We start from the raw sequence: 16,890 nt of genomic DNA, 5'->3' as shown, positions 1-16,890 counted from the left end.
TTCCCTGGGAAGCCTGTTCCAGTGCCCAACCAGTGCCACCCATATTTCATTCAACATTTTACAAATGAAAACCTCAGCAGGCATCATCCAAGCACGTAATCATGCCTCCAATTATTTCTATTTCTCTGCTCAGAAACTGGGAGTGAGAACGAGTGTCAGTGTATCATGTTCAATGGGAACAGCAAATTTTAGTTGCACTTGAACATTACCTGCTGGCAGAGTTTCTCTATTACAAGAAAATAAACCATTAAATAATCCAAAGCAAAATATAAACCAAATTTAAAACGAGAAGCAGATGTTTATCAATAGACCTGATACTCTTTCTCCATCTCCTGAGACAGAAGCCTTTCTTTCAACATCTCCCCATGATGTAGCCAAGCTCAAAACCTTGTAAAATTTCTATGTCTTCTTTTACAAAAAAATAAAGAAAACAAACTTAACTGACCAATTTTTTTAAACTTCAAAAAGCTGACTCAGAAGCTGTGCAATAGCTCTGATTCAGCTTTCTTAGCTGAGTCAAAGCATGTGCCACGTGACTCAGAAAACACCGCTCTGAAGTCGGGCAGGAGCTCTTTCCAAAGGAGGAAATGCCTGGTTTCCCTTGCAAGCGTTGTGCAAAGTTTCCTTGGTAGCACTAACAGTTATTTATTTAAACCTGATACAAGTAAATATGATATTCACAGCTCTCTTATTGTTCATCCAATGTTTCAAACCACAGTTAAATAAAAATATTTACCATTTGGCCCAATGCCAGCAAAGACAAATTCTTCTAAGTCAGTGGTAAAACCTCATTAAACATCCATCCAGCTCTTCCTCTGAAAACCCTGGCACAGGAGAGATCACTACCACAGCCATGAACTGAAGGACTGAGGAAGGAAAAAACAAAAATATGCTTTCTTTCCTTAGTAAAATAAAATAAAGTGAAAACATCCTACCAATAAATTAAAAGAATGCTAGATAATTGACTAATCCTCTGAAAAAAACTCCAAAATAATAAAGTCTGTGTTTTTTACAAAACACATGAAACAGAATCACAGAACAGCATGAAATGCAGCCCCAAAACTACCTGAGTCACTTTAAATCACAGAATGCAGACATCATGTGGGATCTGAGCCGTTGCACAGGCAGTCTACAGCGGTAATGATTTTTAAATTACAAGAAAATTCTAACCAGCTAATCTGTCCTGCAGTGGCATCATGACACAGAGATTCTCAAGACACCTGTTAAAACACCTTGACTTTCTTGCTAAGTGGGTATCTATCAAGTCCCTGGGAATGGGTATCATGACCCAGGGTGCCACTCCTGGTAATCCCACTCCTCAAACAGAGCCCCTTTTGGCACACAGGGCACACTTTCCTTTGCATTCCTGACCTGAAAGCTCTGGCTCCTACACTCAATACCTACACTTCCAGTATCATGAAATTTCAAGCTGAGTTTGACAAGCTTTAATAAATTAGTCACAGATCATCCTAAAATGTACAATAATTGATCCTCAAGCTTCATAAATATTCAGTAGGATCTGGATATGAAATTTGGAAAGCTGTTACATAATTCCTGTGAAGGTAGCTAAAAGAGGACAGTATCAGAATGCCACCAGTGTAATTGAGATTAACTAAGACACGCAGCCCTTACTTAGGAAAAAATATATCAAAGGACCATGCAGCAATATTTTTTTTTATTACTAAAATAAGCTTTTCTCCCTTTGGGAGAAAAATAGTAGTGATAAAATGTCTTTCTAATGAACAAAATATTTCTAGGACTAATAGTTTTTAAGGTGCTTCCATCAAAACTTCTGGAATTTCACATGCTTCTTTCAGTTACAAAATAAAAAATAACAAATAAAACCCATACTGTAGACCACAACTTGTGGTCTGATAGGAGCCTAGTTTTTAAAGTATGGGATTAACAGTACATTTAATCAATCTTGGTAACACAGCAAAATTGATTACTGTTCAGATAATAAAATGTTGGATTTCAAAATTACTGGTACTATCACTACAGTCACAACAAGTATTTTCACCCTCCCTTCTCCCATTCTGCTGTAATTCCGTGAAAACGGGCTGGCTCTGCAGAAACACAAGGGTCCATGTCAGGAAAGCTTTCTACGAGGCTAAGAACCACTCACTTTTTATACCTCAATCACTGGGTTGAAAGATTTCAGGTTTATCTGCCAAGAGTGTTGATTTTAATATCTGCAGAATTAGACAGCCAGTGTCGTAGAATTTTTACAGAACAAGATTACAGGCTCTTGGAACGCTGATGCTAATTTTCAGTAAATGCTGAGGCTGCAGAAGACTGCAAAGAAAATAAAACTCTAACATAATTTAAAATGAGAAAAACAGTCTGATAGGTTCGTTTGGCATCAGTCTTGGACAGAATTCTGGTTTATAATCAACAGAAAGATAAAGGATGGTGGTAAAAAGTAATGCTAAACATAGACTTACAGAAAATAGGTCTCGCAAAATAAATTTGGTATGGCTTTCTGACAGGAATATAGGTTGGACTGGATAAAAATACCCTGCAGTTTCTGACCTACTATACTTAGATCTCTGTAAGATTTAGTGCTACACAAAAGTCTGATTTAGAAGTTAGTCAACATGAAGAAAACCTGGAATCTAAAACCACCTCATAAATTATTAGGGAGGCTGAAGAAAAATATTTTAAATCCACCTTGTCAATAGCTAAAAGCTGTTTTCTTAGCTCTTAAAAATCATAGCTCATTATAGCCTGCAATACTATAAAAAGCTACTTCCCCTTTAACTTTTTGTGTGGTTGGGAAAAAATCATATACACACACAGTTAAAGAAAAAGGTAGGAGGTATACAGTCTCTTTAAACTTTTGCTCTCATAGATTGTTTCTCAGGAAAGAAAGCTTCAGCATTAACAGATTTCCTTAATAAAAAAAAAAATCAGTGCACTTAAAAGCCATATTTTCAGGAACAAAAAAAAGCGTACATATGAAAAATCAAAGCCAGTTCCACACACGTGTAACATCTTGCAGTACTAAACTTACCTGGGTTATACTTCTTGCATCCAGAGTCACCTGGAAACATTACAGAGGATTATTTAACACTTTTGACAAGGACAGATGTGAAACAAATTATTATGTATAAGCTGCTCCAGGGTCTTACCATATGGCACACATAAAAGAATTCAAGGAAAGAGGGAAAACTGTGTGACATTTTAGCTTGGTTGAAAGCACACACAGGTACCTATTCCAAAAGAGCTGGCACAGAGTCAGACGCTATCCCCTGTGCAAGAACTTTTCCTATTGCATGAATCTCCACAACTGATGCTTTAAGAAAGGTCCAGAGCTACTCAGTGTTCCTGCTGGTCAGTTGAAAGATTATATAAAAGGCTGAAGCTGATAGAATCTGCACAGAGTACCCAAAGTGGTGAAGGAAAAATAAATAAGAGTAAGTCAATCCTGTTCCAGAGATCCACACCATCCATCACAGGGAATTAATGGCAAAGCCATGGCTTTGGGTATACAGCCCAGTGCAACACCCTCCACACATGAGAAACGAGGGTTGTTTCCCACTTACAAGACGAGGAATTCTACTTGGAAATGGAGCAAAGCAAAACAAAAACTCTGAAGACACAGTGAATTCTCAAATGCATACAGAAACCCAGCAAGCTGGAACTGGCTTCCCAAGCAAAAACATCCCATGGGTATTTAATATGTCAAAGTAGAGCAGGAGAGAGAACAGGCTGTTGCATCAACACCTAGCCTTAGTGAGACTCTTAATCATGTATTCACCAAGTTCTACTTGCATTCTAAAGGAGAAAAGTTAATGAACATTGATGATGCCTGAAAGCCCTGTCTTAAAAAGAAAAACAATGGCTTTGTTCTCAAAGTTGTTCTTATGAGCTTAAGACCCAGAACAATAAATTTCATAGAAGCTCGTAATTAGTAACACATATGAAGAATGGAACAAAAGTCATTAAATATAATAAACTAGTCATATGTACTGCTGTATTCTAAATTAATTATCAAGGACTATCTATTTGTCATTCTGGAGACCTTAATAAGACTATCTGACCAAGAGTGGAATGATGAACAAAAAGTGAGAAAAGATTGTATTGGATTAAATGACAGAAAATTACACAGACGTTCTGAGATGACTAATAAATAATTGTGGATTTTCACCTACAATAGTCTTCAGTTCTGACCGACTTCTCTCTGTGATAAAAACCAAAAGGGCTCAGAAAATGAAAAGAGCTCAGAGAGGTATAAGAAAAATATTAAGTCTTGACTAAATGGGATGTTTCAAAATGCTTAAGACTTCCAAAAGGAAATAAGTGGTTAAAGAGAGAAAGGCAGTAACTGTACAAAATTTGCATAGAGAAATTCAGCTAGGTCTTCTCCTCACCCTTTGGCAGAATACTAGGCTGTACCATAGTGACCAAAGCCTTAAGAAAAACAAAGTTTTTAGTCAAACCAATTAAATGGCAACATATCAGAGCTCACAGAAGTGAGCACCTTTAGTACAACTTACATAGTTCATGAATGCATGGCCCATTCTTTGGCCCAAACCTGGGTAACTGGATAGATCGTTAGATTTTCATATAAAATTATATTACCCACCAATCACCTAAGAGTACATAAAAACTTCAAGAACAGAAGCCCACTTGTGCAAGTTTCCCATGTTGGAAACGCTTTATTCCTAAAAGTTCTGGTGGAGTTTTAATGACCACTCCCAGTAATGCTTCCCTACCAGCACCTTCCAAAGGGCCTGATCAGTTGCCTATTGAAGACAAAGTAATGACTTGAAACAATCTACAAATCCGTAAAGAGCTGTTAAATGCCTCTATCCAGAACAAAAAAAAAAGGCCGCCTTTTAATCCTCACAGCTCTAAAACCAGGAACTAACAGATTACAGCACATATTAACTTCTTTCTTTTCTCACCCTGATTTTCCTCACCACCCTAAAACTGTCAACGAATAGTGCTAAGCAGAACAAGGCAATAAGCCACTTAACTGTCCAAACCAAAACGAAGAGGGAATAGAAAGGTGTCAGGCTCTGGCAACGCCTCAGCTACTGTTATATTCACTACAGTAACATTACCAGCGCTGCCCAAGCATCCAAGCTTATGGACCAAAAGCCTAAAACTCAACACATGGGAACACCTTAATATCTCTTTTCTCCAGATGCCTCTGGCCACTTTTTCCAGCACCAGCTTAGTTTGCCAGGACAGGAAGAAATAACTATTGTTCCTATGTACTGGTCGTAGTCAGACTCACCAGGAAACATCAGAATAATTTTTGGCACACCCCAGGCCCTGCTGCTTATCCTCCCAGCATCGAGTGGGGATGAGCCCCAGGGCAGCCAGGGGAGGCCAGCCCAGCTCCCTGACACCTGCGCCATAGGCACGTCCTCCACACCCTCACCAGGGAAAGGCACCGAGGAGCCAGCGCTCCCGCTCCATCACCCACAGGGGCTGGACAGCCACCACAGGGGACCCACCACCCTCACAGTGCCATGTCAATGACACCGGGCACCGTGACGGGACCATCCGCCCGCCCGCTGGGTCATCGCCAGCCCGGCGGGACCGTCCGCCCGCTCCCTTGCGCCATCAGCACCATCGCCGCCGGTGGGACGGCACCGCCGCGGCCGTGCGGGACCCTGTGCGGGGAGCTCGGGACCACCGAGGGCGATGGTGACGGCACCCCGGGGAGGACACCCCGAGCCAGGGCCGTGGCGGGAGGGCAGGCGAGGCGCCCCCGACCCCGGCGGCCTCGATGGCGCGGGACCATGTGCCGGGGGCATGGCGGGGCGGCCGGGCGAGGGGCGGCGGGGCCGGTGCGGGTGGCGGGGGCGGGGAGGTGGAGCCTGGCTGCGGGACCGCCGCTTCCCTCCCCCGTCGGGCGCTCACCTGGCGGGGCCGCCCCTCGCCAGGGGGCCGGTTCCACGCGGGGCGCGGGGCTCGCCCGCCCGCCCTCCCCGGGCCGCGCGTCCGCCGCCCGCTGGCTCAGGCCCCAGCAGCCGCCGCCTCCCCCTCCATGGCCGCCGCTCTCGCCGGCTGCATTGTGGGAAGCTGACCTCACTCGCTGCTGCCGCCGCCCCGCCGGCTCCGGCACTCGCCGCCATGGGGGCCGTGACCGACGGTGAGACCTCCCTCCCTCCCTTTCTCCATCCTCCTCTCCTTCCTCCCGCCCCGCGCCGCGACCCCCGCCGGGGCTTCCCGCAGCGCCGCGCCCCCCGCCCGCCCTCCGGGGAGAGGCTGCCGCGGCCCCCGGGGCCGCTCACCCCGCAGACGGGCCTCCATCGCGGCCCCGGCCCGCGGCCCTCCGTGCGGCCCCGCGGCTCAGCGGATCCGCCCGCTCTGGCTCCGGGAATCGTTCCCTGCAGGGCCCGGAGAGCCCCGCGCGCGGCGCCGGGAGGCGGCTGCCATGGCGTGAGGGCTTAACGGGAGTTTTTCCCCAGATGAAGTTATCCGCAAGCGGCTGCTGATCGATGGCGATGGAGCTGGCGACGACAGGCGGATCAATTTGTTGGTGAAGAGTTTCATTAAGTGGTGTAATTCCGGATCTCAGGAGGAAGGGTATCTGTTGTTTTGCTTTGGTTTTTTAAGTCTTGGAACTGCTTAGCTTGCGTCTCGGTGGAAAGCGGGGCTCGATCCATTTGGAAGAGATTCGCGTTAAAATGTGCACAGCTGCTTTCCTTTGGCTCTGTGGTGTTTCCAGGACAAACGCCGAGGACTGTGCTGGGAGAGGAGGGCTACAGACGGGTCAGAAATCACTGAAGGCTGCGGGCTGTGTCGTGAAATCTGCCAGCACCGCTCGAATGCCCTCAGGATTGCTGTGCCTGCTGCGTGATCCAGCCGGGAGTCCCGCTCTTGTAACGGGATCATAACTTGGATATTTTAGTTGGCAGTTCTGCGTTTGTTCTGTTAGGGAAGGCAAATACTGCTGGTATTTCTGCTGCTGCCGTTCTCTCTTTTTTTTATTTTGTTTTTTTAAGTCTAAATTAGTAAGGTACGAGTGACAGCCTTCTGTGGGGTCTCTGTTAGTAATGGATATAAATTCCCAGAGATCACAATATTACCAGTGTGTAGACAGAGATGCACTGCAGTATTAAAATACTAATTTGGTGGTCACAGAACCAACCAGAGCTGGAAAATTTATAAGCTCTGGGTCAAACTGCTCACTGCTTTAACTTTATGCTGATAAGGACATGATGCTGGAATTGATGTGTACAGTGTTTCTAACTGCACTTCCAAAAAATTATACACTGAATCTTTGAAGTGTTTACTTTATTGAATGGTTGTAATTTAGCTATCCCTTATGCTACATGAAGTTTTGTTTTCTTGCTCTGTGAAGATAGGAACTATTTTTATGCTGCTTGAGAGTAAATGTCTTGTGTGTTTTCAGATACAGCCAGTACCAACGAATGCTGAGTACTTTATCACAGTGTGAGTTTTCAATGGGAAAGACTCTTCTGGTGTATGACATGAACCTGAGAGAGATGGAAAATTATGAAAAAATCTATAAGGATATAGGTAAACACGAGAAAATGTTACTGATTTCTGTTTGACAGTTTCTCTTATGAACAAGCTTAAGCCTGGTGAACATAATATATACATCTGATGAGTGGTTTGAATGGTTTTTTTTCTTACTAGATAACATTATATATGTGCTATAAGTATCTTGTAATTACATAGAATACATACAAACAAGAGCTTTTTTAACCTCTTGATGTGTATATAGTTTTTAAGCTGATGGATCTAACAAGCTACCATGTCACAAACAGCTCTTTTATAGTTTAGCAGAATAGCTTATTTACATGTATTGTTTAAATTCAATATATCTCTATAACTTTCTTGGTTTGGTTTGTTTTTTGGTTTTTTTTTTCCTAAAGAAAATAGCATAGCTGCAGCCCATGAGAAGATCTCTGAATGCAAAAAACAAATCCTGCAAGCAAAAAGGATTCGAAAAAATCGCCAGGGTAAGGTGCCATAGCTGTATTTATAGTCGTGGGCTTCACTGGTTTGTTATCCTTTAGAATACATTGTGTTGGACAATAGATTCTACATTTTTGAACATTTAAGGTATCACGATTACTATATTCAGCCTGGTGAGTTCAACTGACTACTGAATGTTTTGGGCAGATGACACAGGCAAGATTGAACCAGAGCTCAATAACATGAAGCATCAGGAAAACCTAAAACAGTGTCCTTTCTGAACACCTGTTTTCAGAGGTGTATTTTTTCCCTACTTTTAAAATAATATACTCATAAATCACTGAAACCTACAACACTCTTAAAATATGAGCAGTTGATTAGAAGCAACAAATTGTTTTTTCATGATAAAGGAAATGCTAAACATTTCAGAAATATAACATAAAAGCTTTTAAACACAACCGTTTGATCAATGCTGTGGATAATTTTGAACTCAACTGGAAATTAAAATAACCTTAACCAGTAGGAATGTGGAGTTCTTACATCTTCACAAACATAGGTCTGAAGTGTTTGCTTTTTAATGTTCTGTCCAGTCTGCAGCACAAATTTTTCCAGGTCAATGAGGTAACTGTCATATGTATGGCCTTACTATCAGGAAATGGCTGTGTTAGTTGCCTGTATAACCATAATATTGTTCTTAATGTGTAATAGTGTTTTAGAAAATCCTAAAAATGAAAAAAAGTCTCTGCATCATTTTATACTTTTTTAAAAAAATCCTTAATGTTCATGTGTAACATCAGCACCATTTTCTGTACATACACATTTGATTGTATCTAAACCCAACATTTATGAATCAGACACAAAAGACGAAGTGTGCAGCAATGCAGAGCTATCTTAAGGTGTTTTGAAAAACATTAAAACAGTTTTTCAAGGAAAAAACCTGCCATTCTGTGATACATGAGTTTGTGTTCTCAAATCCATATTTTCAGAAGTATTTAGGCTAACTATTTAAATGTCTTTCAGAATATGATGCATTGGCCAAAGTCATACAGCATCACCCAGACAGACATGAAACACTGAAGTAAGTATAAAACTACATTAAACTATAATAGAGCAGTAAACTAGAAGTCACCAGACTTGACATTTCCTTGATTTCAGTTTGACTTTTCTTTGACACAATAAAAACTTATGTTTCTGTGTCCTTATGAGCTCTCAATGTCCCATCTATATGGGTCAGAAGCATTGCTAATTGTTCTGTAGTTGAAATTTTTCCACTGTTAAAGTGAATAAGTGAACTGAGATGTAAATGCACATCTCAGAAAAGGGAGATGGTGGGAAGTCCTTTAACTTGCACCAGCCAGATTCAGTAGTCACTCAAAATGCATAACTCACAAGCAGGTATGGTGGAATGAGGGACAACAGGAGAAAGCTCCCAGGGTTCTTTTTTTATGTTTTCCTTCTGGTTGTTGTTCCTGCATGCCCAGTTATAAATGGCTGTGTGATGTGCCACACATAACCTGCCCTGGCATGCAGGGCAGACCTACCTGTTGTCCAACTCGTCCTGTGTGTAACTCACAGTGCTGCTTGTCACATTCTGGGATTGCATCACTGTCTGTGCTTTTGGGGCAGTTGTGGGGAGGTTAACTTTATTGACCCATACAAACATTCCAGGATTTATTGCATCTATGAGTTTGTTGTTCTTAAACAGATTAAAGATGTGGTGTGGGATTACTTTTCCCATATAAGTGCAGCTGTGCACTTATCCTCTTCCCATTTTCAGTGAAATTGCCAGGGGAGGCTGTCTTTTCATATTCCATAGCCTTTCATAGCAAATGGAAGTGATTTGGTTATACTATTACCCTAATAATAGCATTTTTATAGCTATAAGCCACTGACATTCTTTCACACATTTCTTTCTTGTATGTTGTTTTTCTGTGCCTTGATTTTGTTACCCTAACTTTGATTATTACAGGCAATTCTCATGAGGCTTGACTACTTCTTACTTCATTAGTCAGCATGTGACATTTATCAAGTGAGGCTTTAATAAAGAGCTACAAAAAATGCAGTTTTCCAGATAAGTAAATTAAGAATAGAAACAACTAAATGAGAGAAGTTGTGACTGCCCCATCCATCCCTGGAAGTGTTCAAGGCCAGTTTGGATGGGGCTCTGAGCAATCTGGTCCAGTTAAAGATGTCCCCTCCCCATGGCAGACGACTGGAACTAGCTGATCTTTATGGTCCTTTCCAACCCTAACTATTCTATAATTCTGTGATAAATGATACATTTCTATCTTAGAGGATGCTGGATTGTTTAGGTTTGGAGGCATTATTCTATGCTTAACACATCCAAGCGTGAGTTTCTTAAGCAAAGCTAGAAAGGGTGGTGAGTTATAGCTGGTAAGGATGCAGTCTGTAGGAAAGTACACAGAAAATGATACAATGAACCAAAGGCCACCCTTAATTCAGAATAGAGGAAGCCTCACTAACAATGTCACACTTTTCGTGGAACTCTTAATCACTAAAAACACTTGAGAAAACTTCTTGTGAGAAGAAACAGAAGGGTTTCTTGCAAGAGTTACATTTATAGCTTTTGCAGGTTATCAGGCACAATAGGACAAAGTTTAGAAAAATACTTTCTTTGTGCTTTTAAGAGTCTGTTTCTTGGAACAGCGAGTCATACAGCACAAAAGAAGCTGTTAACAGCTTAGTAACAAGTACTGCACAGGAGCCAATTCAGGAAGTGATAGGAGCAGAAGTACTGAACAACAGTGCCCACAGTGTAATTAGACGCTGTATCAGAAGAGCTGTTCAGAGAACCAAGAAATGACACAGTCTTAGAAAAAGAGATATGAAGGTAAGAAGGTTAAGCAAAGATTCTCTGGAATGTAAGTAAAAGGAGTAAAATTCCAGATGTAGCTTGGATGTTACAAAAAAAAAAAAAAAAGCCTGTCCTTTCATAGTCTGCTTACACCTGATAGCACAGTGTAAACAGCAAGATTTGGCCAAATGAAGGTTTTTCAGAAACTAGAAACCAAATGCTTCCAGAGTCAGTGTATGAGCCTATAAGCTGAAGAAAGGGGTAATGTCACACACAACTCTCTCTGGTATTCCCATTGAGGTACCAAGCATGCTGGCTCAAAAAAAGACAACACCCTCAGGTAGCACTAAAATAGACCTTTTCCCATCCACAGTGAGGTACTTAGGACTGGAGGGCTTTTTGTGGTTCCCTACCCAGACTAGTTGCAGCACCTGTGCATGTCTTCAGGAAAAAAAGGTTGATTTCCTTGCTGACCCCTCTATGACTCTGCCTGCTAATTAATCAGGGATGATCAGCCTCAATCCACTTCACCTTTAACGAAGCAGTTTGCTCTCACTGCATGGTACATAATTATGATAGGCATTAGAAGGACCAAACTGGAGGTTTGGCTGTAAGAGTTGGTGCTCCATTCTCATTTGAAAGGTATACTATGGTACCTGCTGTTCTTGGCCTCAAAAAGGGTTGTGGTGGTCCATGGTGAGCTCAAGTGAGACCAGAAGGTTCTTCCCCCAGAGGGTGATTGGGCACTGAACAGACTCCCAGGGAAGTGGTGACAGCACCAATCCTGACAGAGTTCAAGGAGCATTTGGACAATGCTCTCAGGCACAGGGCATGACTCTTGGGGTATCCTGTGCAGGGCCAGGAATTGGAGTTGATGCTCCATGTGGGTCTGTTCTGGCTCAGGATATTCTAAGATTCCATGAATCTGCTTGTTTGACTTGTATTGTAGGTCAAATAAATAACATGTTGTGTCAGGACTGAATTGTTACAAATGCCCAGGGTACAACCGTGTCCCAGCTTGGAGGCCTAATTTTTTGTAAATGTCGTGAAATTACAAGTTGAGAACATAATAGTTTAAAATTACATGAAGTGACCTTACCTCTAAATCATTTCACTAGTTTTGTTTACATAAACAGTGGATTTTATAGTTCTTTCTCCTCTACTTAGAGCAAATCTGTTTTGCAAGAATTTTACAGAATTTTTTAAGAATACTGTGACAATCTCTTTTTAGGCAGCTAGAAGCTTTGGGAAAAGAACTGCAAAATCTTTCTCACATTAAAGAAAATGTCGAAGATAAGGTAAGTTTTTCATAGAGGTGGTTATATAATAATTTATTAGGAATACAATTAATGAGTAGAATAGAATCTGCTATGGGTTGTTTGGCTTTGTGTGCTCTCTGTTTCCTACAATGTGTATTTTATCATTCCAGTTGGAGCTGAGAAGGAAGCAGTTCCATGTTCTCCTGAGCACCATCCATGAACTTCAGCAAACCCTGGAGAGTAAGTGCTGTTCTTTGGCAATAGGTACAACTGGGTTGTGTTTTAGTAGATCAAAAGGAATCACAACTTCCAGCAGGGGGATGGCTCTGTGCAATTGAGGCTGGTGACCTCTTGCATTGGCAGAATTTTTTCCCAGGAGTAGTGCAGAGCCTGAGACCACTCTGAGTTTTTTTTTCTTCTACAAGCTACCCACTGTGCCATTCCCTGACTAGCTTCAGGTTAATTTGTAGGCAACAGAATTCTTTAAAATGTGGGGATGGGGAATAGCCATTTGAGGGTTTTTTTGTTGTTTTTTTTTTTTTTTTTTTTTTAAACAGAAAGTATTTCTTACAGAGAGTTATTCTTGTGCTTATTTCCAAATTTCATTTTATAATTCCTATTTCAGTAGTTTTGAACATGTCACTGCTACCATGGTATCATTTGAGGCTTCACTAAAAAGAAATTTAAATACAAGGAAGGTAAATGACAACCTATTCAGACTGTGAATCTGTGATAGAGCAGGGACTAAAACTGTCAGACATGAGAGCTCAATTCAGGAATTAGTTGTACTCATCTTTTCTCATACAAATACTTAATATTTTCAAATCAGCTCTAACTTTTTGTGCTCTAATATGGGTAATATTGTTTTAAATATTTGCTATATATTTGCCCTGTCTTTCAAAGACAGAACAATTGGTACAGTCTCTGAGCATGACCTGATTAAATGCAGAGATGGCTCTAAGAGCAGACTTTCATTCTCTAAGGCCATCTAGATCTTCTTAAGCAGAATGAACTGTTAATCCTAGGTGCACTTTAGCAGAAGGTTACTGTTATTATGTGTTATTAACACTTGCTTAAGTATTAGTCTTGAAAATGCATTTTCATGTGAATATATAGATTACTTTTCAGGATTTTGTGAAGGAAGTAGCAGTTTAGTGAAAAGCACAGCTTCAGTATAAAATAAATAAACCATTAGCAGGCAAAGAGAAGGAAGGGGCTGGAAGCAATTTGGTACCATTTGCTTCAATTGACACTATAGAATTTACCCATATTTCCAGTAACAGCTGTTAGAGAAAACATCCTTAAAAACTGAAGGATTATTTTGTTTGTTTGAACATAGCATTCTTTAGAATGAGTTACTCAACTACACATTTAAGGCAATCAAAAAATAATTAAGTGGAACAAAGTTCTGCAATTGAGTCTGTATATATGGCCAAGCATGTTTGACTAACAGTAATATTGAATTTTAGATGATGAAAAACTTTCAGAAGCTGAGGAATCACAAGAAACTCAGATGGAAGCAGAGGCCAAGCAGTAGATGTCACCTGAAGACTGACAATTACTACTTAAGAAAGTCCAACTATCTTCACTTTCTGTTGAAATCAACAGTAAGAGAGATGGAGCTGGAAATAGTTTTCAACTGCTTCTGTGAATTTTTATACAAAAATATGTGTTTTTCATATGTTTCAGGGGAAAAGAGTTGCAGATGTTTGCAGGCAGGCACTCAGTGTTAACCCACAAACTTTGTAATTTGTGACAAATATACTTTGTTTCACAAATGCTGAAGCTTTTACACCGTACTTGTGAACTAAGGTGTTTGTAAAACTTTGCCAATAAAAGGTGTTTTCACAGATTTTCCTATTTTTAGTAGGTATTGAGCCTTATAATAAGGGCTTCTTTTCTTACATGACATCAGACTGAGGGCAGTGCATCTTTTCATGAGTCCCAGCTTCCAAACCCTGTTCTAGATGGGACCTAAATCTGAACTAAGTAGGCTCTTAGTTTTTTAAAGTAGCTGCCATTTAGAACTTGCTGTGACTGGATTAGAATTTGATCATTTAATATAAAATAAATTACTTCTATAGAATTAATGCTTGTTAGGTGTTATAAAAAACCAAAAATGATACTGTACTAGCTTTAATTTTTTCCTCAAAGTCATGCAAAGAACTGCAACAAATCCAGGCCTTGTTCTGCTGTATTTGTTGTACCACATCAATCATCACATTTTAAAATGGCACATTTAAAATTTCAATTTAAAAGCTTTGTTCTTGAAGAACCAGGAATCTAATCCCAATACCATTTATAATCTGCTTTTGGATTTTATCTGTCAATTGACTATTATCAAAATACATCATAATTTTTGAAACAGGTGGTGGAACCCTTCTTTTCTCATGATGAAAAACTGAAGCAGTAGAACAATAATCATGTTTAAGAATCAGAGATACTTTTGTTATTTGTAGGCAAAGTGGAATCTATCCATCCACCTGGCTCATCCTGCTGTCTGAGCAATCCGTTGGGAAGTAACAAAAGTTCCAACCTTCTCCAAAAGAGAAGAGAATGCAATATGCTCTATGCTTTTGTAAGGCAGGGAGGAAGGAACAAGGGGCAGTAGTAGGTCATGTTCTGAAAACACTCACTAAATGGAGCCTTCCAGTGGTTTGGGCAAAGGAAAACACTTTGGATCTCACTCAGACTGTGCCATAAGCATACCTGGTTCAGGTATTTCTATGCAATAACAAAGTTACATGGAACAGAGCTGCTGTCTCACTGGGTGACAGCTGAGAGGGATTTCCACAACTGAGATTTCAGATATTTATAACCTAGATGCTGTGTAATTCCCACTCTCAGTGGATCTGGGTGGATTGGGCTGAACAGACATATCTGAGCTTGCTTTGCTCACATTCAAAGTTTGTTATTCCCAGGTGCATAAGAAGTCACACAGCTTCAGTAGCACAGTGCAGCCCTGAACTAATAAGCTGTCAAAAGTCTTCTAGTTCACAGCTGGTCACCTCAGAACACAGGGAAGCTCAGGTTTGCCTGATGGAGCCTGTACAGACATGCACTGCTTCTCATGCAGTATGAATTTGGCAGCTTGAGTGGTGGCTAAGCAAACAACAGGCATTTAGTAGAAGTACACCATCAAAAAGTACTTAGTGTACAGGGGTTTTCCCCCTCATAACAACAGAGAATGCTAAAATATTTTGTAAAGCAGCAACACTAAATTATTGCCAAATCAGGGAGGCATAATTATCATGAATTTATGAATTATGAAGATCATAAGTGACAAGGACTCAAGGACAATTTTGAAGCACATTAAATTTTTTTGTGCTTGAAATGGCCTCCATGAGGTATCTGGACTGTATTTTGATGCAGTATTTACCAGTTAAAAACAGTTTCTGTAACAGTGAAAATCTCAAGGTTTTCCATTCATTGTTTTACATAATCCTTTGGAAATTACTTGGATCATTAAGTTTCTTATCTCAAAACTTGCACTGCTCTGTATAGAACCTGACCAGGAATATGCCATCATCTAAGTCTGTCCCTCTGATAAAGAATATTTACAGAGAAATAAGAGTTATACTCAGGAGAAGCAATACAAATGCATGGCAGAGGTACAGTGATGCAATCTTGAAAAAAAATTACTGCCCTGGAAAATCAAGTTGCCCTACTGCAATGTGGCAGCAAGAAAGTGATGTCACCAGGCCAGTCAAAGAAAAAAGTAACATCCATTCATTGCAAACACAGCCTCAGTTGAACACCCAAAATATTTGCTCCTATTTTTTCAGTATTTATACCTCTAACCTCTTGAACATTAGATTTGTACCAAAAAGAAAACCAAATGGAATTAATATACTAGCCAGTATTTAACCTGCTGCATTACTAAGTCTCAGGTTCCAGCTTTGAATCTGCCCTGCATATGCTGGAAATGTATAATTCTGCATGTCCTTTAATCTTCTGTTCCAGAAGTTTTTTGTGTGTCATTTTTGCAGGGCACACATGATGATCACTGTTCCATCCCTGCCTAGAAAGCTCTCCTCTGTCATGCTGCTTACCTGCATTGACTCTAAATGTGCATGTATAAAAACCTAGGTACATAAATTCAGAATCTCAACAACCACGCTATTTTAAAAAGCTGTTTCCTGGATTTATGATTTTCCTTGACTCTATCTAAGCTGAAAAATTATTATATGCCTAAGTGGTCCATCTCAGTGCCCTTGTCATGTGGATGAAAAATACAAACAGAAAGAGAGTTGCTGAAGTGATAAACTGACATTTTTCAGTGCCAGGACTTGTTTTTCTGGCCTGTCCAAAGGAGAGCAGCAGAGGGAGAGTGGAACATTGGACAGAATTGGCAGCTTGGGCAGGATTTGTTAAGACAGATTTAGCAAGCTTCATGAAGGGATGGAAGAAGGAGGAGAAAGAACGTCACCATGACACACTCTCAAATGATGGGATTAAAAAAAAAAAACCCAAAGATTTATGAGCTAGAAATTATGAGTTATTTGAGATACTTGTAAGTATCTCAAATATATTTGTATTTCAGATGTCACATCTGGCTTGGACCATGCTTTCCCTCCTTTACTCAATGCTTAGGTGGGTTTCCTTTTCACATGAGTTTAAAAAACTAAGAAAAAAAATTCAGAAATGCAGGCAGGTACCTGTGTGGCTTTTTCTTTCTAGACTAGCTGCATTAGGGACACATCCAGTGTATGAACCCCTTTATAGATCCATATGCAACAGACCCCTGGGGAAAGCAAGTTAGCAACAGAGAGGTGCTCCACCTTTTGTTCTTTACCCCAATTGTCAAATGTATTCTTGGGTTACCTCAGCCTTCATTTCCCAAGTCTGTTTTAATAAAGGTTGTTAGCACTGTTGCAGAATTCCCTCCACTCATAGCCCAGGGCTACACAA

General features: G+C 40.6%; 2 protein-coding genes across 2 annotated transcripts in view; one reads left to right on the top strand and one right to left on the bottom strand.

Moving 5' to 3' along the window:
- The window catches only part of ATXN7 (ataxin 7), an 86,355-nt gene extending 80,346 nt beyond the window's left edge, over positions 1–6,009 (bottom strand). The window contains exon 1 of the mRNA XM_084214154.1: positions 5,878–6,009. The gene's annotated coding sequence lies outside the window, so the exon portion shown is untranslated. The remainder of the gene's footprint in view (positions 1–5,877) is intronic.
- THOC7 (THO complex subunit 7) lies at positions 5,977–16,174 on the top strand. Its single transcript, XM_084214157.1, has 8 exons — positions 5,977–6,109; positions 6,429–6,546; positions 7,376–7,503; positions 7,863–7,949; positions 8,926–8,983; positions 11,952–12,018; positions 12,150–12,219; positions 13,449–16,174. Exons 1-8 carry the CDS (start codon positions 6,091–6,093, stop codon positions 13,514–13,516), a joined length of 615 nt encoding a protein of 204 aa, XP_084070283.1. The 5' UTR covers positions 5,977–6,090; the 3' UTR covers positions 13,517–16,174.
- Positions 16,175–16,890: the final 716 nt, after the last annotated feature.

This window comes from Fringilla coelebs (assembly GCF_963513975.1).
Source record: "Fringilla coelebs genome assembly, chromosome: 13".
Lineage (NCBI taxonomy): Eukaryota > Metazoa > Chordata > Aves > Passeriformes > Fringillidae > Fringilla > Fringilla coelebs.
This window is presented reverse-complemented; position numbering and strand designations above follow the sequence as displayed.